The sequence below is a fragment of the Acanthopagrus latus genome, chromosome 16 (assembly GCF_904848185.1).
Source record: "Acanthopagrus latus isolate v.2019 chromosome 16, fAcaLat1.1, whole genome shotgun sequence".
NCBI classification, from domain to species: domain Eukaryota; kingdom Metazoa; phylum Chordata; class Actinopteri; order Spariformes; family Sparidae; genus Acanthopagrus; species Acanthopagrus latus.
Genome location: NC_051054.1, coordinates 2,076,536 through 2,098,545, shown reverse-complemented (window position 1 = coordinate 2,098,545; position 22,010 = coordinate 2,076,536). Strand labels below are relative to the sequence as shown.

The following is a 22,010-nucleotide window of genomic DNA, read 5'->3' as shown; positions in this document are numbered from 1 at the left end:
AGATAAAAACTGGAATAAACACATTCTGGGAAGAAGTCAGCTCAGTGTTTGTTTCTGCTCTGCTGGTGGTCAAACGTTACGCTGACGACACTCTACTGAAAGCTTGAGGCTTCGTATCATTAACTAATGAGGGAGGGTTCGTTAGCAACAACCAATAAAAACATTCAATATCTTTACATACAAAAGACAAAACAAAGCAAACTTTGGTATAAAATACTTTAATAAATAATAGGATTGTTCTAAGAACAAACAAAAAAAAATTCCACTAACAAACCAAGACTTTTACCAAATTTTGTACAAAATAATTACAATGTTCTGCACATTCAGCCCCTCCTGTGGGACTCACACCGTGTAAAGTTTACTGACAGAATATGAATTTGGGTTTTACATGATTTGCATCAGCATTTTTAAACAATAACATAAAATATTGAAAACATAATGTTCATCCACAAATAGCGACAATATCTGACTCTCTTTTTTCTTTTTTCTTTCACTACCGCTGTGGAGGTAACGCTTCTCTTCTCCTGTGTGTTCTTAGTGCAGAAACAGACTCTTTTACAAACACTGGACGACAACCACGACAACATCAACAACATTACAACTTGTTCCCTTCATTAGACCAGAGGAGACACACGAGGAGAGGCGGGGCTAAACAGGGAAAACAATTCAGGATACACGCTCATCCACTGCATCTGAGTCCGTTCCCATTCAAACACACACCTTTTGATTCGACTGTGACGGGGGATCAGTGCCATTTCTCTAGTCCATCGAAGTCAAACACAGGATATTTTTTTCTATCTCCAACAACCGACAGTTAGCTTACTAAAGACGATTAACTGACTGGTGGCGGAGATGTTGCGTGTATTTTCTTTTTCAGAGATCCTTTAATGATTTGTTGGGGAAGAGGGTATACTCTGTAACAAATTCAATTGCTGTCTTTTGGTATTTATTGTTGAATCATCACTGAAGGTCTGTATTTTTAGGTGAATATTATTTGAACTTCGTCGAAACCCTAACCATCAAAAACTCTGCCAGGATAAAGGAAAGTAAAAAATGGATCATTGATTCGGAGAATGTGACAGTCCCAGTAAACAGCCAGTAGGATTTGAAACAGCAGTGTGAAACGTGGAGAAAGCAGAACATCTTTCAGTTTAATCATCGTTCAGAAGCAGGCGTACTAAAAACAAACATAGAAAGCTGTGACATTTCGCCTGTCACATGATCTGAATTCACGTAGAAGGGCTCTTCAAACATGATGAGCACACACAGACGCTCGAACTCAGGACTGAGATGGATAAAAATGAAATGTTGTCAGAAGGGTGACCACTGCACGACTTGTTATTAGAAAGGTGAATCTCGCAGGCGGCCCTCAGAATCAAAAGTCCCTTGAACAAAACAACATTGAAATGAACAGGGCCGCAACACAAGAGGTTCCTGTATTTGTAGCAGTGATTACCGAGCCGTACGAGCTCTCAGTCGGCGCCGCTCGGGTCCGAACAGCCTCTCAGGACGACTGACGGGCCGAACAAACAGCTCTCAACCTCTGAACAGCTGTAACAAACAACCAGAACACATGAAGACAAACATCGTGATCTGTTTCCTGTTTAAACCGACGCTCACGATTCAGCCGGACCCTGGACACAGTCCGAAACATCTGTATAAAACATCTGTCAGAGTGTCAACAGACACTAATAAACGGAATGACATCATTAAAAAAAAAAAACAACCACAAAAACTTATTCTTTAGAATAACTATGATACAAAGCATCACTTAAGTTACTAAATTCAAATATACACAGCCATTTTTTTCATATTTACATATGTACAGCAAATGAAAATAACCTTTACTGTGGTATGAAGAGTTGTTGTCAGGACATCTTTCCCTTTATAGGTATTCAAATTCTGCATAAACTCTACAGGAGGAGAGAAAAGGAGAAAGAATCCGGGCTGAAGGCACTTTTCTACCAAAGCAAAAAATACTGAAAAATCATCGTGTAGATTCGCAGGAAGCAGTGACCATTATTTTGAAAGGGATATATATATACGTAAGAACCTTTAAGCCTCAACACAAAATGGGAAAAAAAAGATGTTTATGAATGTAAACAAAAAAACGCTCATGCCAGGTATCATACAGTGGATTCTCTGTGCCAACGTTCAAGGACTTAAATGTATATAAAATCTTTTTTTTTTTTTTAAATGTTTTTCTTGTTTTATAAAAAGAAACATGATATGAAGACAGAGTAGAAAAGGCCCGCAGGTTTGGGCTAAGGCAGACAGGAACCGAATGCACCCAACAGTAGAAACATTGTTAACAGCTGCCAGCCGATGACGTTCAGTTAGATCTCCGAGGTCCAAAGACAAAAACGAAAAGGCGAGCGTTAGTTCTGACGCGGAGAAAAGCAAAAGTCTGTAAACAGAAAAATAAAATCAGGAGAGGTGAAAAGAAAAATTCTTCTTGATTCCAAAAGTGTAACGATAAAAAGTTTAAATCCAGAAATCCAGAAGCTGTGATGATCTTTTTTTTTTTTTTTTTTTAATTTGTTTATTTTTCTGCATTTTTTTTGTGTTGGTTTTGGTAAAAGAGCGTCGGTGCTGCCGGCCGAGAGGAAGTTAAATAACGTGTGACAAACACAAAACAATAGAAAATTAAAGCATCTGTAATCTTCACTTTTGGTGCTTTTTTTTAAAAAAAAGTCAGTGACGTTTGAAGACATCGCAGTTTGTTTCTTCCTCCTCTCTCGTGTTCATACATAGTGGTCTTTAACGTCCTCGCTGAGCTTGGCGGCGTTCAGGTTTTTACACCGGTTGTCTTTGGGGCTGTACGCCGTCCGGTGCGGCGCCTTGACCGGACCGCTGCGCGACGTGCAGATGACCCCTCCCTTACCCATCATCCCCCTGTCCTGCGCCCCAGTTATGGAGCACTTCTGCGGCGGACACTTCTCCCCCATGCCCATCGCCCTCTCCTCGTCGTCCTCCTGCTCCCCCTCCTGCTCCCCTTCCTCCTCGCCCTCGGCCCCGTCGCCCGTCCTGTCCGAAGGGCCCATCAGTTTCTTGCATTCGTACTGAATGTCTTTGTCGCGGTTGTCCTTGAGGGCGTTGCTCCGCAGCGGCTCCAGCTGGTTGTTGACCGTCGTGTCCTCGGATCGGGTCGCTCTCTCGCGCTCTTTCTTCCTCTTGCGGGTCCACCACACGCAGACGACGATGCAGAAGATCCAGAGGACGCTGAAGACGACGCACAGCACCGGGACCAGGTACCCTGCAGGAGGGAGAGGAGGAGGTCACCTATCGTCTCCGACGGCTATTAGATTAAATTTGGTCGACAAATGAAGCATGTTATCGTCTTACCAACAGGCTGCGACTCCACCTGCGTCTCCACTTTGACCTCCACCACGGCCAGCATGACGGTGCTGTTGTGGCGTTTGGACAGCGAGCTGATGATGGCGCTGGCCGCCTTCTGGATCTGTCCTCGATCGCTGTCCTTCGACCGTCCGTCCTGCTCGAAGGACTGAGACAGAGACACAGAGAGGAGTCAGCTGATTTGTTTCATGGCCTCTTCAAATCTAGAGTTTTAAATATACATAATCATACTTTTTAAACTAGTTTCCAATTATTTCGCTTAATGGTGCAAAAATCTACTTTCAAAGACGACTTCTCATTTATTTGTTGTTGTTCTTTGTCTTTGTTGAGCTTCTATAAAGGACCATTCATCAAAAATCCCAGAAGACAAAGAAAACACAGCCGCCATGACAAGAATTAGTCAATGAATCGATTAGTAGATCGGAAGACAATTAGTCGCCAAACATTTGGCAATAGATTCACTGTTTGTTGAATTTTTTAAGGGTTTATGTCAAACATTTGCTTCTTAGATGTGAGAATTTATGGCAGCAAATGAAGAGTTTGGGGTTGTTGTTTTACTTTACAATTAAACATTAATTCAGCCCGAATGCTCCCTTAAACACCTCTGCAGTAACGTTTAAATGAAGAGGAATGTAAAGCCGACTGGCAGACAATGATTGAAAAACACAAAAGCTCGTGTCTGTGTGAAGAAGCTGACGGCACAGATTCAGTCGGGACAGTAGAGAGAAAAAGAAAAATCCTCATTTGCCAAATGGTCAGAGTCTCGCTCGAGGCGACGCAGAACAACAAAAAGAGAGAGAGAGAGAAAAGAAAGAAAGAAAAAAACACACATTCATCTGTCAGAATAAAAGAGATTCTCAGCCTAACATCTGGCAGGCTGCGGACCCCCCCGCTGAGACCACAGAGGGTGGAGTTAATTGCCTAATAAGGTGCTGAGGGTGAGAGCGGGGGGACGGAGGGGGATTAGCTGTGTGCTGTGCAGTTCAATTAGGACAAACAATAGAGAACAGGCCAGCTGTGCTCCCTGCTCGGCCGGGGACAAACACTCCTCTTTTCTTCTCCTCAGGAAATCAGCAGCTCATTCACACACCTCTAACCCCGCCCCCGAGGTGATTGACAGACCACATCACAGCGACACAAGGCTCCGAATCCACCCTCAGGACCGCAGGCGGAGTGAAAGAATCATGATATCACGGATACATCGGGACGCCTCGAGGCCTCGCAGCTGGCGACGTGCAGCACCGGGATCGCTGACGATAGAAAGATCTCACCCTCACTTGGAAACGAGCGCTGACATTTCGCCGCAACGCGAGTCGACAGCGAGTGGGAGTTTTTCTTTTTTATTCTGCGTGAAAGCCTTGTTGTGGAGTTTGGGTGGATGTCAGGTTCGCCACTCCTTTTCCTGTATCTGTCGCTCTGAACAGGCCCGAGAACATCAGAGGAGCAGGAACTAATCCCCTCCATTAAGAGCTTAGAGCCCCGAAGTGACTGATTCCCCCGAGTATGGGTGGCCGGGAGAGAAAGAAGGAGGGAAGAGAGGAGGACGAGGGGAGGAAAGACAGTAAAGAAAAAGGGTAAAGAGAAAGAGAGACATTACAGAAAGTATAAGAAGTAGAAGAAAAGGGAAAGCAGAGACAAAGATCAGCAAGGTGCTCTGACAGAAAAGCTTAAATCTCATCCAGATGTTGTTAAAAGCTTCAAACGCCTCCCCCTCTTCTTCTCTCTTCTCTCTCTCTAAACTCAACGGGGAGAAAACAGTTCAGATTTTAACCGGATTCCTCTGGAAACGATTCTGTGTTTTTAAACAGGGGCAGAGAAGAAAAGTGGGAGAGCGAGGTGAGAGGGAGAGAAGGCAGCGGCAGCTAAATCTGGAGGTGTGTGTTAGCTTGTGTTCACCTGAAACACCTGCACTTCTTCTTCTTCTTCTGCTGCATCTGATAAAACCGTTAGCTTTACTTGAGTACCTCTTTGACTTTCCCTCCCAAACACCTGAACTTTCTCCTGCTCAAATTTTAAAAACAGACTCGTTGCTTCAGTTTGAATGCGTTGTGGATTATTTTTACACCTTTCCCAACATCACAAGACTGATTTCAGACGCAGTGAGACGAGACAAAGACATAAACAGACAGAGAGAAGGTGTGTTAGTGTCTCATATCTACAGAGAATTTCTGATTTTCTTGCTTTGCTGCTGCTCGGGACGTTTTACCAACCCAACATGGATCCAAAGACAGCCCCATTCTCTCACCATGGAGTGTGTGTGTGGACAGGTGTGTGTGTGTGTGTGTGTGTTTGGGTGTAATAATCACCATGGCGACCTCCACGGCGTCACTGTTGGAGTAGGACAGGTCGCAGAGGATGAGCAGCGCTCGCTCCTCGGCCAGCGTCTGAGTCACGGGGAGGTACCTCAGCTCAGAGCAGATGTTCTCTACAGTGGTGCCCTGTGACACACACACACACACACACACACACACACACACACACCGACAGGACAGATTAGTATCTGCACTGCTGGCGAGGAACAATCAGCTTCTAATTCCTCCTCAGTCTGCTGCAGATGCAGCCAATCAGAGCGGCCCGGCCCAGCGGGGGACACGGTGGCTCAGATCTCAGATCTGTATCTGTGTCGGAGAAATAGATTCACTTCCATTCACAAAAGTTTAGTCAGAGCTGCCGCAGGGGGCCAGTTAAGGTTTAATGAGACGCTAGTAAACAACTAAAATACCATCTGGACCGACGCAGAGACGACCGGAGCTTCACTCAGGACGGAACCAACCACACTTGAGAGTTTACAGACTGAAATCACTTTTTTACTACCACATGTTTTATGTGAGCACTGAAAGGTTTACACAGGATGTTTCTGAGGTGACTTGCTCAAAGGCAAAGTGGCAGCAGTGTTTCAAAGCACATTAAAGTCTAAGTGAACCTGTAAATAAAATAGTGAATGCCCTTCTGTCAAAAAGTCTTTCTCTAAATTTGTTGTTTCACCTGAAAACCAGTCAAAAACCTACAAATATTCTAGGTACAATGATAATAAACAGATAAAATCTTAAGTTTAGTTACTTAGTTACTCTAAACTATAGACTATTAAACTACAGACTAATGTTGAATATATTAAAAACTAAGAAGAACACCACTCATACACTGATCGTGATGCAGGAAGTTGACAGATTGACGTCACTCACCTGCGGCACTTTGTCCTTCTTGAAGATGAGCGTGATGCGAGCGCAGCTGTTGTCAAGGTAACCACTGTTGGGCTCACACTGGGTGTGCAGGGGCGTCGGGGGGTCGGGCGTCGAACACACACCCCACTGGTGGCAGGGCGGTGAGAAGCAGGTGAGGAACTGATGCTCCACACACTCGTGACCTCCGGGGCAGGGCGGAGGGTTCGAGTCTGCAGGAGGAGGCAGAGCTTTGGGGAGGAGGCAGGGCCGACGGCCGCACCTCACCTGGAGGAAGACGGAGGAGTCGGTGAGTAACTGGGTTTTTATTACGACGGGAACATTTTGGTAAAGTCTTTCCTGCGAGGCTGACCTTGGAGCAGCGGACGTATCCGTTGACACACTGGCAGGCGTTACACTCCTCCTCCCACCGGCTGCCGTGAGGAAACTGTAAGCCGGCGTGACGACACGACTTCCCGAGTCCGATGACTGGAGAGAATAAGAGAGGTGGAGAAGAAAAAGAAGAGGGTCAGGTGTCGATCTGACCGTTTACTTCCTGCAGGAAATCCACCAAAACTCAGTCCTGGCACTACGCTCACATCAGGCTCCCACATGAGCATATTGTTTTGTTGTCTACTCATTTGAATTGCCTAAATATTGACACAGAATTAACATTTTTAAAAGGCACTCACACTCTTGACAGCGAGGCCCAGCGTGTCCCGGAGGACAAACGCAGGAGTAGCCGTTAATTTCGTCCATGCAGGTCGAACCTTCGGCGCAGGGAGACGACTGACACTCATCGATGTCTGAAAGAAAAGTTAAACACACAGAGAATTATTAACTCCCGAGTCCTGAAGGAAACAAACAGAACAGATGAGCAGCAACACCAGAAAATGTGTTTATATCCCTTGTAGTAAGTAAAACACTTCTACATCTGCCTCTTATCTAAAGTCTTGAGTGATAAAAAAGAGCCGCCGCACCTTTTCAGTAGCAGAACAATCTGTTTTTTTCCATCTTAATTTATACATTTCACAGTCTAAGTCCCAGTTGCATTGTTTTGGTTCCTCCTTCGAGGCTTTCTGAGCTCTGAGAGATCTGAATGTTATATTCAAGTATCTTCAATGACTGATGGAATCCAGACAATCGTTCTATAGGAGCTCGGTTCGAAACGCTTCAATTGGATAACACTCTGCTCCTGAAAAGGCTTTTCTGAAGAGATTTCTCCCAGAAGGCCGCGGGAGAGAGCACTGACCCGTCTGACGCACCTCTGCGCTGACCTCGGCTCAGCGCAGAGGGGAGAGGTTAAGACCGTCTTCCTAAAAGGCTTCCTAATCTGTCGCCCTGAAACAATCGGCTCACGCTCCCCCGCCGCGGCCTTTCACCTCTGACCCCCCGCCCACCTGACCCCTCCACACGCCCCCTCCGGTTCCCAGGGACTCACTGATGCGGCAGTCCGGTCCGGCGAATCCAGGGGCGCACTCGCAGCGAAACCAGTTCACACCGTCGACGCAGATGCCGCCGTTGTAGCTGCAGAAAGGAAAAAACAGAAAGATGCACATGAAGAGTTAGTTTAAGTTTCTTAAAACATCTTTCTTGAGGACAAACATGGCCACATGCTTTCCTTTCACTGGAAATCTTTCTCTGCTGATACATTTGATCCTGACAGCTGAATTTAAAGTTCAGAAAGGAGTCACTAGTTTACTGAATTCCTTAAAGGATCAGTTCACCCTAAAATGAAAGTCCAGTCACGATCTCCTGACCACGCCGGTAAAAAATCAGGTGAAGTTTCATAGTCGACAAAACATTTCTGGAGCGTCACATCAAGACTGCGTTCTCCTAAACAACTGAAGAAGATAGATGCTAGTTTGAAGATGGAAGATAACCAAGGCCAAGTCCCTCGAAGCCCTGAGATTGAGTGAACTGCTCCTTTAAGCCAAAGTCCTGCAGAAATTCAGTGGAAATTAAAAACATTTAACCGCACGATTAAGACACACAGCCGACTGTAGTGCAATCGGTATTTCCCCCAAAGTTTCACGTGAAGGTCCGACACCACAAATGAATCAACAGGACTTCCTGTTTCTCAATGACTGCGATCTAATTTCACAACGTTTTCAGAGAATTTTAAATACATGAAGAGATCAAAAAAAGAAAAGAAAGAAAGAAGCTTCTTCATTTCACTGCTGTCTGACCGCAGCAGGTCCAGACTGAGTCCTGACTCACTACAGGTGAACAGGATAACAATTATTATTATTAAGTATTGATATCAGCATGAAACTTCCCCGGGTTTATATTAAGACAACTGTGTTTTCAGGGTCTGGGCAAAATAACTGAATGAATCAGTGCATTAGAAACGACGTCTTCAAGCCTTTAAGTCGACATTTTGGTTGATTTCTGTTCTATGTTAATCGTCAGCTAGCCCAAACTTTCTGCAGATCTACAGACAAACTCTCAGACTTTTTCCCCCCACAGAGCTTCCAGAGACTCTGAGTGTCAGCAGGCTGGAGCTGATCCCTGATCAATGTCCAGACTTCATATGTAAATCCCTGCTGACCACATACTGAGCCCCCCGACCCCCCTAACACCTCCACTTCTCACAGCTACCCCCAGGTCGAGGCCAGTGAATGGTGAGGGGGGGCGTCTCTTCACACACTCCGGCCCCCCTCTCCCCTCCAAGACCAAAACCACCACTAATCCACCTGTCAGTCATTGTAGAGGAAGGTGAGGAGGAGAGAACGGGGGAGGAAGAGGGAGGCTTTTGTCCGCGGTGGCGTCTCTGATCCAGAGAAGCTGTCAGGAGTCTGAGATTTCTCTTTACTTTGGTGTTTTTCTACTAATTCTGTCGATGAAATGCCAGAAAATACACAAAAAAAGGCATCACAACTTCCTAAAACTTAAGTTAACACCTTTAGATGTCTTGTGTTGTCCGATGAAGAGTCCAAAACCCAGGCAAAAAAATAAAAACACTCATGGAAAAGACGTTTGCACACAAGAAAACGATGATTCAGATACTCTCACCCACACAAACACACATACAGTCAGAATCCAGACCAACCCACTCACACCTCAACTTCCACCGCTTAAATCAGAAAATCCACATCATAAAATCAGATTTGGGTGATCAGAGAAAAGTTTCATTTTCTCAAGCAGAAACAAAACACCTGAGGTGGTTGGAGCTTCTCCAGTGAAGGTGAGGATCAAAGTTGCTGAGCTAGGTGCTGAAAAAGAGTCGCTAGAGTTCAGGGCTGCAGTCCAGACCACCTGAGTCGAACTAATTCCCGAGATCAAGAGAAGTCAAGTTGAACTAATAATTGGACGTCAGAGAAAATTAACTCATATTCAACAAAACTGTGTGCAAGTGCAAAGAAAAGCAGTGAAAGAGGTGAAGATCTGCGTGTCGGGCCGACTGAGCAACAAGAGGTTTGACACCAGAACCGGGTCAACAGATCCGATCACAATCAAACAATTGAATCAATAAAACTGCAACCCTGCCAAACTCTGCCAATCACAAGCCCCTTTTAGATGCAGCAAGGTAAAGGCTGCAATGTGCTGCCTTGTCTATCTCAAAGGGACACCTCCACCCATCTCACGCAATTGTCGGCACACTGACAGCTCAGATTTACATAGCATAGGTGCAAAAAAGTGTCCTAGTACCCTCTGAGGCGTCAAATTGCGGACCAAAACAGACCCCCAATTTACCACCTTCTGTCGAAATCTGTGGACCTAGACACAAATAAGATGGCCAGATTGGCGGCTTGCTGCCCCGTATGAAAACAGCTACAGACTTCAATAACTGTTTGTCTGAACCAGCACTGGACTTTCTCCACAGCCATGAAAACAATCAACCGGTAGCAGCAAAAAATGAGAAAAACTTGCATTTATGCTAAAAATATTCAGCCTGACAATAAAAAAGAAATCTTACCAGGGATGTGGATTGCAGTCATCGACATCTGCAAGAGAGAAATGAAGGACAGAATCAGTAAACAAATTTTAATCCCCTCCGTGTAGCGATCAAACCCAACTTTAATGGATACTGTGCCAAATTCTTAACGTTCTCACGACTCTTTCCCGTGTCTACCATCCTTTATGACCTGAACATGACAGAATTGCTGACAGTGACGTACTCTGTGCACAGGTGGGTCCCTCCCAGCCGTCCTTGCAGATGCAGGTGAAGGCGTCTCCTCCTCCGACACACGTCCCTCCATTCTGGCACGGACCCGAGTCACATGTGCTGTTCTTGGCTGTAAAAAAAAAAGATTCCTTTAAATGGAGGTGTTTACGCTGCTCCTCAGCCTGTGATCACAGTTGCAACAACTTAACATCAAGTTTTATTGTGACACAACTGATCCAGAGCCAGCTTAATGAGAGTGCAGCGAGCGCCTGACCTGTGTTGCAGGTGCTGCCACCCCAGCCTGAGGGGCAGCTACACAGAAAGGAGTCTCCGTGGTCGTAACACGTCCCTCCATTACTGCAGGTAGAGGAGTCGCACTGGCTCTCACCTGAACAGGGAACAAAAAAAGAGACAAACAGATTTCTTTCAAACGTTTGACTCGGTGCCAGGGTTCAGTAGCGATTAATTCCAAAGCTCAGTTCAGAGACGCCGTCAGAGGGTGAAACAAGCCTGCACAGCAGCCAGTGAAGGCATCACGCCTCAGAAAGAAGATTAAGAGGTAGTCAAAGAATATAAGACCTGACATGTAGGAGAACATGGAAACCGAACACAATGGTGCCCTTTTATAAGAGCTGCAGGAGCTCTACTTGAAGTCTCCGCTCAAAATAATCTTTTTGGTTCTATTAACATTAAATTGAATGATCTCTTTTTTTTTCTTTTTTTTTGCAATTCATCTTATGACCAGTCATGTGGCTGGACACAGATGCGTGTTATCTTACGTGAGTGGCAGGTCTTTCCCTTCCAGTTGTCGACGCAGTTGCAGTAGAAGTCGTTCAGCAGATCGACGCATTGGCCTCCGTTCTGACATGGGTTTCTGTTGCACTCATTCACATCTGGAAGAAAATCAAACAGTAAGTCTGTGCAGTTATCAGGATGTCATTAAATGTTAAACAGTTTAGATGATATGTTTGGGATACGTACCGAGGTGGTGTAGGGAGTTTTCCCTGGTTATAAAGTAAGCTAACGGCTAACTACAGCTAGCTGACTTAAGTTAATTTAGCATTAGAGCTGGTGGGTTTAGTAACTGACTCATCCAACAGCAAGAAAAATGTGTTATTTCCTGTCTTCAAACTGAGAACCATCGGTCAGACGCTGTGTTCTGTCCTGGTATTTGGAATATTCTTATAAACCAAATATATTAAATTTTACAAATAGGTCACAAGTGTATGGACATATTAGTTTACTATCTATCAAAAAGTGATTGATATGCATTCAACTAATTCATTTCTTCTGCTTTTGCATGACTTTTAGTAATTGTGTAATATAAGTAATCGTGTCGTCTGCAAATGTGCACACAGACAAAACAAACTGTGCTGTATTTGTTGGCATATGCTGCTCACGGAACAGATTTAGAATCAGTCAGCTGGCTAAGTTGCCAATTTTTTCCGCTTGCTTTGATTGCCAAAACAAATCCTCCATTGTTTTGTCTTCTAAAGATTCTCAGACTACTGATCACTCCTTTGCTGCCGTAGGACGTGTGACTCACAGGCAGCATGACTTATTAAGGCTGTTCTCTAAACTTGTAAACTTGTGCTGTTGCATAAATCGACCCCTAAAAACCCCCCAGTTCTTTCAGACACTCACACCCACACAATCATCGCTCACACTCATCCTTACCAACATCACACAGGCTGCCCTCCCAGCCGTTCGGGCAGAAACACTGGAAGGAGTTGATGCCGTCGATGCAAGTGCCTCCGTTCTTACAGGGCGATGAGGCGCAGTCATTAATGTCTGCAGGAAGAGAGGGGAGACATGTTTATTCACTACATTTAATTGTTTGTCATTCACTTTTCAAAAACCAACACATGCAAAGAATTTCAAATGTTTACCCCCAAAAATGTTTTATTTTCAAATGTTTGCTCAGTTTTTTGTTACAGCTGATGATCTCTGACTCAATCAGATTCTGAGAATGAAAGAAAATCAGTGAGCTTGTTTGATTTCTAGAAGCATCCTGTGAGAGAACAAAACCAAATCTCTCAGACTGACGTGAAAGAAGACATTTCACTGCGGATGTTTTCCACCGGATTTCCTTTTTGTCCTGTTTTTTTTTTTCCTCCCCTCCACTGTAATCTAAACTAAGAGAGTGACGATTAGAGAAACAGGAGTCTGAATTACCGTAAGAATCATGTGGTTCCCAGTGAGGGTAAGTGATGATAAATATAGTCTGTGTGTTGTGTGTCTAATAATGACTCACTCTCATGGCAGTAGGTGCCAGTGAATCCCGGCTCGCAGGAGCAGCTGAAGTTCCCGGCGGGCAGGCTGATGCAACGGCCGTGGGGGCCGCAGACGTTGGACGAGATGTGCCACACCCGCTTTTGGGTGTCATTGGTTGCCACGGCAACAGTGCAGCTGTCAATCACTTGGAGTGACAGAAGTGAAGGAGAGAGAGGAGATGATCAGCATGGCTGAAGGTTGGGATGGAAAAGTCATTTTTGCTCAGAGTGAATAAAGGACTAAAGAGTCCGGTGATGCAGCACTGAGCCAAAGTTTACAGAGGAGCTACCAGAAGAAACTAAAATAAAGGTTCTTTGTAGTAGAATTAGTTTAAATGTCTTGAAATCAGAGATCCCAGGACTCTGCAGGTGCTGTGTTACCTTGACACTGGTTGGTCTTGCAGTGGTCTTTCAGCTCTGAGCAGGTTTTGCCTTCATAATCGTCTGGACAGCTGCAGTAGAAATCTCCCATCACGCTGTGGCACTGGGCCTTATTGTGACAGGGGTTTGGGCTGCACGGGTCATTCTGCACCTGAGGATGGAAGACAGGGAGGTCGAGGTGTGTTCTCACCAACAAGTGTTCACGCGACAGTTTTTATAGTTTATCTTCCAGCTGGATCCGGTCCTCACCTCACAGGTTGTACCAGCGAAGCCTTGCGGGCACTCGCACATGAAGCCGTCCAGCAGGGCGTGGCAGCGGCCGCCGTTCCGACATGGACTGCTGGCACAGCGGTTCCTCTGGACCTCACAGTGCCGACCCACAAATCCCGCCTGGCAAACACACTGGTAGCCTCTGGCCACCTCCTGGAACAAAAACCAGAAGTTATCAAAAACTCTGCGTTGGTATTTCATGATGATCAAAGTGGCAGAGCTTCCTGTTTATTCTTCAGAGAAAATGCGATAAAACTTCCTGGTTTTGTTCAAGCACTCAACAGCACACGCAAGCCCCCCAAACATGCTCCCAGTTCAGTGCACGGATATTTTCAAAGGCCTTTTATCGACAATGCTGAGTTTCAGAACATCAACACCGAGCTGGGCAGATATTCAGAGATAAGAAGAGTCATGACAACTTCATGTAGTCACGACTGAAGTTAAACCAACAGGCTGAGAACTGTTTTAATGTTTTCCATATGAAAGCAACAGATGACTCTGGAAGTTCATTTTTCTGTTTCAGTTATTTTAAATACTGTTTTCTTAAAATCTTACTGACAGAACTAATATTAGAGAAAGAAAAATCCCCTCCAGGCATTACCAACAAGCTGGTAACCAATGTTTCATAACAGTATTCTCCCTGAGCATGTCTTTTTATGTTCTGACAGGTGCTTTGATCCAACTCCATCACTGCGTCATCTTGTACTAAAAATGTAATTCAACAAAGACCTCAGTGTTTCTCAAAGCTATAAATCCGTCACATTTACCTTGCAGGTGCCTCCGTTCTGACACTGACCATGGCAACTGTTCACATCTGAGGAGAAAACAAACAGAGACAACATCAGATCTGAGTCTGACGAATCAGGAAGTGGAACATGCAGCCGCTACAGAGAAGTGGAAGATACAACCGAAGGGAAGTGACTCATGCCTAGATGAAATGTTAGATGCAGATTAGGACGTGCTGTAAAGAGGATGCAATGAAACCAAACTGCAGGATTAAGATTTTGTCCAAAAGACAAGTCGGGGAAAGTCAGTTTTAGTGTTACAGATTAGGAGAATTAAGGTCAAGGTGTGGCAGAGACAAACAGCCACATGAGAGTCAGGAGGAAGTAGAGAGCTGAAGTCCAGACCCCTCAGCGAGCCAGCCTCTGGACCACGAGCAGCTTTAATGTCACAGATCGCTGTTGTTTTCTGCTCATATTATAGATAAACGAGAATTTACAAATGTGCTTGATAGTAAAAATGTTGTAGGAATCATACAGAGAGACAGATAAAAAAAAAGGCTCGTGGAACAAAAGCTGGCCAGCAAAGAGGACTTGAGGGTCTGACAGAGCTACAGGTAGGTGGAAAGAGGCTAAAGGCTAACGATTAGCTGGATTGATACTAACTGATGTCACAGTTCTGGCCCACCCATCCACGAAAGCAGGCACAGTGATATCCACCAATCAAGTTTTTGCAAGAATAAGCATTGTTGCAAGGCTTCTCCGCACACTCATTAACGTCTGCAAAAATGGAGACGAGAGACACAGAGAGGATGAATAAGAGAGCCGAGAAGCTGCTCCGAAGCCCCATCACCAAGCGTAGCTTCACGTACAACACAGTGAGATAACGTCGAAGACTGGAGGTTCTCCAGAAACTACATCTCCTATCAGACGTCTGTAATGTGACTGTTTACATTGCTGATCGGTTTCCAATGAATCATCATCAGCTGTCATGTTCCTGGGAGATTTCGTGTCCAGTGGGCGAAAGTCGAGGAAACCTAATTTCCTCAAAATTACCAAGAAGACCGATAACTTTTTATCTCGTACAACTTATATTTAATAGCTGACTTTACTCGGCTATTCTGAGGTAAATAATCCACAAAAAACGTGTCCATTGCGAGTTTAACTGCAGCGTGTGGTGAAGCACTTTGGGTAATGTGACTCAGTTTGGTTACTCGGCACCACGTAGTAAAAACTGTAATGACTTTTATGTGTAAACGACTCGGGTCTTTTTCAAACATGGTTAATTGCCAGAACATTTACAGGCTGGAGTTTATGTCTGACGGGGTTTTATTTCTTCCACAGCTTTCCATCGCCGCTCTGCTTTATCCTCGGCCCCTCCCTCAGGGTTACCGTCTCTCTATTGCATTCCCCGAAGGCCAACCTGCGGCATTCCAAGTGGTCAGTTTCAGAGGCAGCCATCGCCGCCCCTGTCGCGCCGCCTCGCTCACTATAAACCGACACAGTGCATTAATACTACTCCCAGGAGGTAAGCGGCACCTGTTGGCCTGCTGAAACCAAACACTGCCAGCCCCTTCCCAAAAACCCAACCTCCCTGACCGCCCCTCCTCTTCATCGCGCCCTCTCCAGGTACCACCCAGCTCCCAGAAAGGGGAAGCGATCTGAGAATAACAGAATCCATAACCCTCCCTGGGCATGTTTACAGGTTATGAAGTGTTTCCTGGCTGAAGGCGAAGGTGGTGAGGGCTCTGCTATGCCGGGGCGCCGCCTCACCGTAGTGAACATACTCGCTGGTTACGCCCAGTCTGGAGCCAAAGATAACCCCCCGGCAGAGTATATTTGGTCCCAAGGCTAGCAGTTGCCAGGCGGGAGGTTATTTTTAGCTTTACTCAAGTCACCTGGCTCGAGTTGCAGATGATACCCAGCGAGCGTTCTCCGTTATACACAAACACACACTCAGTAGAAATTAGTGGCCCTCCCGCAGTAACACTACGAGTTAAACGACGCGGCAGGATAAACAGACCACCGCGTAAGCTGTAACTCTGCAGGCGAATGAGATTCCTGGAATGGTTTCGTACGCAGGCCGACACACACGGAAACACACCGGCTCCACCACAGCAAAATATCATCCAACATGCAGCGAGGGGTTTAAAACACATACATTTAAAATGGGTCCACACATCTCATCTGTTATATTGAACATCAGATACACAAACGGGCCTATGTAAAGCCTGAAGGCGTCGTTCGGTGGGATGTACCTATCTGGCAGGTCTTGCCCGTCCACTGTGGAGGGCAGAGACACTCGAAGCTGTTCTCCATGTCGATGCAGGTTCCACCCTGAGCACACGGGCTGGAGGCACATTCATCCGTGTCTGAAATGAAAACCAGAGAAACCTCATGACGCCCATTCAGCTACATCTGAAGGTGACCAGCTGATCTTCCTTCAGCTCGATTGTTAAGCTGTGAATGCTGTTAACTGTCACCTTTAGCACAGGTCGGCCCGGACCAGCCCGCCGGACAGTGACACTCGAAGCCTGATGGGACTTCGTGGCACGTCCCTCCGTTGGCACAAGGGTTGGACACACAGGCGTGTTCAGCTAAAGAGAAAACCGAGGCAAAAAAAGATATTTAATCCTTCCGTTTTATCAAAATCTGTAGAGAATTTAACCCGGACTGTCGTCTGTGGTGCATTCAGACACTCACCGATCTCACAGTTCTTGCCGGAGTATCCGTCTGGACAGGCGCAGTTGTACTCGTCCGGCTCCGTGTTCATGCACGTCCCTCCGTTCTTGCAGGGCTTGTTGGTGCCACAGTAGTTCAGATCTGCACGACACAACACACTGATATGACGCGCAGCACTCTGAAACACAGCTAACACACGTTGTCGAAAATACAGCGGACACACACAATAACTAGTCGTTACAGGCTTTATTTTTGATTGTGGGTTCGCAGGAGCACAATGTAAGAACACATTTTCCAGAAAATGTAATGTCTACTTCAATTTTCCTACATCTTGACCAATCACACTGTGACCTCATGGGACTTGTGTGGTGCAACACAGTCAAGCTTTAAAGGACGATACCGGTGATTTCAGCCCGGAGAGTGGAAATCTAAAGCACTTCACAATAAAGCTTGAATGTTTCACAGCAGAGACTGAAAAATAAACTCAAGACAAATCTTTCTAATCTGGCTTTTAATTAGATTTTTATTCTTTATTTACGATAGCACTGTGTCCAGTAGCCTTTGACTTTCCATTTCTAAGACAGCAAAAGCAGAATAAGACATCACTGAGTTCCTCTGACCTTTGTCACAGAGCAGACCTCCCCAGTTCTTCTCACAGGTGCACTGCCACGGCTCGCTGCAGGTCCCGTGAACACAGCCGGGATACGGCAGGCACTCGTCACAGAGCGGACCCTGCCAGCCGTAGTTACACCTACGACACACAGCGGAGAGAAGTGTTACTTCTTATACTTCCTTATTTTCCCACATTTCTTTGAAACTTTCCTTCATTCCTTCTTTCCTATTTCACTTCTTCTTTCCCCTCTTATCTTTCTCCACTTCCTCCTCTCCCTTCGTGATATGATCCGAAATCCCCCAACTAAAGATAGAAACAAGTATTTTCCCCCTCAAAGGCAAAACTAAACTATAATCTTCTTCATTGTCAGTATTTTTGTTGCTGTCACTTGTAACAGAGTCATTACAAGTGATTAAGCTTGACACACACACACACACACACACACACAGCAGAGGGTTCATCGGGTTTAACGGTGGCTGAGGAGATTTTTCGGTGAAATAAGTGCCTCTTATTTCACAAGCACAGTGCGAGTGTGTTCTTATTTACAGCTCTGGCCTGAGGGAATATCAGGCACACAGATGCACTTATTAAAGCCGAGGGAGTCGGCCATGAAACACAGCGATAGTTACGTCGCGATAACAAACAAGAAATGTAATACTTTTACAATGTGTGAAAACACAGAGGAGCACTTGATGTCGGGCAGCGTGCCAGTTTAACGTCCCCTGGTAAAAAGGAAAAAGACTTTTTAAACGTTTCAGCTCGTGTAAAGAGACGACGGTGAGTAGAAATGATCAGGAGAGCAGACGGAGCTGCAGCTGAACGTCGTCATCAAGATCAACCAAAACGCTTTTTCAGGTCAAATGCCAATACTGATTATTAAAGGTGCAACATGTAGGATCTGGCTGCCTTTTGAATTCCTACTCAGACAGTCAAATACGCTGCATATCACCAGAATAACTGCTGCCAAACTAGCTACAGTTAGCCACTTAGTTCAGTTAGCCGTGCAGCTAGTAGTGTTTAGCCTGCCAGCACAGGAGCTTTAGACGGACCAGGGCTAGCTGGTTAGCATGCTAAACATGCTTTTAAAAAGAAAAATGCTGAATATCCACCTTCATAATCAGTGTATCCCTTATTTTAATTCATATTTAAATCGCATTGTTTGTCCAATCAAAGATTAAAAAGACAAATCCTCACATTGCAGAATATTTATTATAATCTTCTAGTTTTCCCGGCATGATAAGTTGAGAGTGAGGATGTTTAGCACTCGATCACAGAGTCTTTGTGCAGTTGTGTTTTATCCCATGTGTCGTGTGTTGCGTGTCTCCTGTCAGCCTCTTCCCGTGTCGTGAGCTCGGTCGAGGTCAAACTTGGAATGAGCAGCGGGTTTGTGGAACGAGGGTTAGTCGTCTCGAAGGGGGAGGCCAGCGCAGGGTTAGCTAATCTGTTGGTTTATGGCAGCACTCTGTTATTCCAAGGCCAGTGGTAACCTTGCCCCACCTGTCCTGTCACTTCTCCCCGTCGGGGGGCTATTTTTAGGGAGCAAACCCACCAGCACCACCTCCACCCTCCCTCCGCTCCGGGCTCACAAACACTTCAAAATGGATGCCGACCACACACTCCTCCGACCAGCAGTGATATACTGCTGTGTAGTCAGCTGTAACGTGCTGTAGTACGCTGCGTAGCTGAGGACGGTGACAGACTGGAGGCTCCATGCTGGACGGGCTGAGTCCTTTTTAGGAATCAGCCAGTGAGTCTGCACAAATACCAAAGGTTGGCATGAAGCGTCTGATCAGAGCTGTAGTCTGGTGAAATTCATCTTTGATCCGTTCCTTGTTTAATCAAAGATGTCAGATACTCTCCAGTTCTGATATAAGTGATGCTTTAGCAGCTACGCTAACCTATTGAGGAGTTGTTTTGTTTTCAAAGGGTGCTGATTGGTTCAACACCTGCATGTTCAGCCACAAGTCAACAACTTGAAGGCTGACACCACGGATTGCGCCGCGAGCTAAGAGTGAAATCTCCTTAGTTTTACAGCCAAAGTATGTAAATAGATTGATAGATCGGTTTTAGTGATCGGAGTTCTTCGGCATCTTTCACTGAGCCTTCTGCCGGCATCACAGTTTTGATATCCTCAGGACACTCTGTCAACAGTTTTTATCGTGTGGGCACATCTGAGGAATGAGTTTGTGGTTCAGATCTGTATGATTAGGCCCCTTTTGAGCAGCTGGAATCATTGTTGATCAGCGGAGTTGTGTTAAAACATGCACACGTTTTGATTCATGCACCATTGTATGCTAAGATGCCTTCAAATGCAGGCACCACCGTAACTTTAACCTGATCCTGCCCTGCGACTGCAGCTCAGTTACATGTGTGACAGTGCTGCGTATTGTTTCCTACAGCGTGTGGTGTCCGGCACCGCGGTCGGCAGCGCTGCCCTGCACACTGTCAGCCATGCAGCAGCAGCGGCGGCGGCGGCGGCAGCGTGGACAGTCTGTCTGGCTGCAGTGTGGGACAGAGCGGGGAAATGGTTTTGGGCAGCCACAGGCCAAGGGTGGCATTACCCACAAGCCCCGTCGCCGAGCTGCTGCCGTCCCATCAATGGAAGGGGCCGCAGGGGCCAGCCGGAGCCAAAAATATCCAGCCTGCCCACAACCCCCGCCTGCTCTGCTGCTGCTGCCCCCTCAGACAAACCACACCCAGAGGACGGGACGGTGGGCCGGGGCAGAGGTAGAGGGGGCTGTGTGTGTGTGTGTGTGTGTGTGTGTGTGTGTGGGACAGCTGAATTATTTACAGGCGAGCCTCGCGCCCAAATCCAGTGGACGGACTTAGCCCGCTGTTGCCTAGCTACATGTTTAGTAGTGTCACATGAGGGAGCGTAGGTTGTGAATGCGCTGCGTGTAAGAAACAAGATACCAAACACACATTTTTAGTTTTCCTCTGCCAGCCTTTTCCTGTTTCTCTCTCTTTCTTTCTTTCTTCTCACTGCTTCTCTCTGCCGTTAACCCCTCGCCCTCCGATTGTTTTCACCAGTTTTATTTTCTCTCCTTCACTTCTTTTCTGACATCAAGTTCACCCTGATTTGTATCTTAACTGTGCGACTGTATTGCTTTTGTCTTATACTTAATGTTTTGTCCATCATTTCTTTGAGCTCTGACGCTTTTCATATTTAATTTGGATGGAAACACGTTCACCCTCTCGCCCTTTAAATTCCTCATGGCCTCATTTTTAGCAACCAATCAATCAATCAAGACACAAACGGATTCAGAGACTAATGTGTACTAGTTGCAATAGTTATAATAAAAGTTATATCCATTTGCCTTTAAAAGAAATCCAGCCAAACATCTGGAGTTAAAAAATGAAAAAATAATGACAACATGAATACAGCAAATAATTTGTCTGGATGTCGACAACTGACAGTGGGAGTGATAGTAGCTCAGTTAGCCTTAGCGTAGCAAGGAGCCCAATCAGCTAATGTTTTTAGCAGAAATTCTTACATATTGCACCTTTTAGTCAAGATTTTACCAGTTTTGGAGTTTAAAAGTTCAACATTTGACAACTTTGGCTTCTTCAGTTGATTAAAAAACATGAAATAAAAGCAGGTTTCATGTCACGTGGTAATATAGTTACAGATTTGCTCTGGTACCAGCACTTCCAAACAGCTCTTGGCTCTGTAAGGGCTGAGCTTTGAGCTAAATGCTACCAATTCCATGCTAACATGCTCAGTGTGATAAGACTGAGACTGATGGGAATCTCATCAGCTGCGACTGAAGTACACATCCATCCATCCATCGATTACCTGGAACTGTTTCTCCTGTCCATGGACAGTCGTCCACCCTGACCTCTGCATCCTGATAAACGTGTCCTGTTGTGTTACATGTTGTCATGACGTTGTCTTATTACACCTCGGTGCTAACTAGCCTTTGAGCTAACGGCCGTTATGTTTACACGGAGCGTTTTAATGTGTCTGTTTTGATTCATGTCCCCTTTAAACCAACAACAAGAACGCTTTCATTCTCCATGTAACCGTGTTTGTGTTGGATGAATGTTATCCAGCATCTTTCTCCTTTCACAGCAGTGTGCGTGTGTGTGTGTGTGTGTGTGTGTGTGTTGTGCCCCTGATTGCGATGAAGCTCCAAATCACATGTTGAGGCACATTCCAGGGTGTTCCTCTCTCTCTTCCAATCCTGCGGCCATTTGCAATGAGAAATATCAGCTCGGATTTCTTTTTCCTTTTTTTTTTGTTTTTAACGAGATCTTTACTAAATCAAACCTGCGTCAGTATGAAACCCTCATCTCCACCTCCTCCACCCCTCCACCACCTCTCCTCCTGTTTCCAAATACTTGCCACTGCGTGTGTGTGTGTGTGTGTGTGTGTGTGTTTGGCTCTTTAAAGCTCTCGTGCTCCACTGTGTCTCAACCTACAGTTCAGCTCCACATGTAATCAAA

The 22,010-nt window shown here is 45.6% G+C and overlaps 1 protein-coding gene across 4 annotated transcripts in view; it reads right to left on the bottom strand.

Moving 5' to 3' along the window:
- Positions 1-202: 202 nt before the first annotated feature.
- Positions 203-22,010, bottom strand: part of LOC119004704 (protein jagged-2-like) — a 73,432-nt gene continuing 51,624 nt past the window's right edge. For 2 of the 4 annotated variants that reach the window (XM_037071861.1, XM_037071860.1), the window contains exons 6-26: positions 17,572-17,702; positions 16,973-17,092; positions 16,753-16,866; positions 16,528-16,641; positions 14,936-15,049; positions 14,315-14,361; positions 13,527-13,700; positions 13,278-13,428; positions 12,878-13,042; positions 12,301-12,414; positions 11,403-11,516; positions 10,898-11,011; positions 10,637-10,753; positions 10,435-10,462; positions 7,957-8,042; positions 7,208-7,321; positions 6,889-7,004; positions 6,540-6,803; positions 5,664-5,795; positions 3,346-3,505; positions 203-3,256 (exon numbers count right to left, since the gene is read on the bottom strand). In XM_037071861.1, coding sequence (XP_036927756.1) covers positions 2,745-3,256; positions 3,346-3,505; positions 5,664-5,795; positions 6,540-6,803; positions 6,889-7,004; positions 7,208-7,321; positions 7,957-8,042; positions 10,435-10,462; positions 10,637-10,753; positions 10,898-11,011; positions 11,403-11,516; positions 12,301-12,414; positions 12,878-13,042; positions 13,278-13,428; positions 13,527-13,700; positions 14,315-14,361; positions 14,936-15,049; positions 16,528-16,641; positions 16,753-16,866; positions 16,973-17,092; positions 17,572-17,702 — 3,001 coding nt within the window. In that variant the 3' untranslated portion in view covers positions 203-2,744. Of the gene's footprint in view, positions 3,257-3,345; positions 3,506-5,663; positions 5,796-6,539; positions 6,804-6,888; positions 7,005-7,207; positions 7,322-7,956; positions 8,043-10,434; positions 10,463-10,636; positions 10,754-10,897; positions 11,012-11,402; positions 11,517-12,300; positions 12,415-12,877; positions 13,043-13,277; positions 13,429-13,526; positions 13,701-14,314; positions 14,362-14,935; positions 15,050-16,527; positions 16,642-16,752; positions 16,867-16,972; positions 17,093-17,571; positions 17,703-21,360; positions 21,442-22,010 lie in introns of those variants that run through there. The other 2 variants (XM_037071863.1, XM_037071862.1) reach the window with 2 other exon arrangements.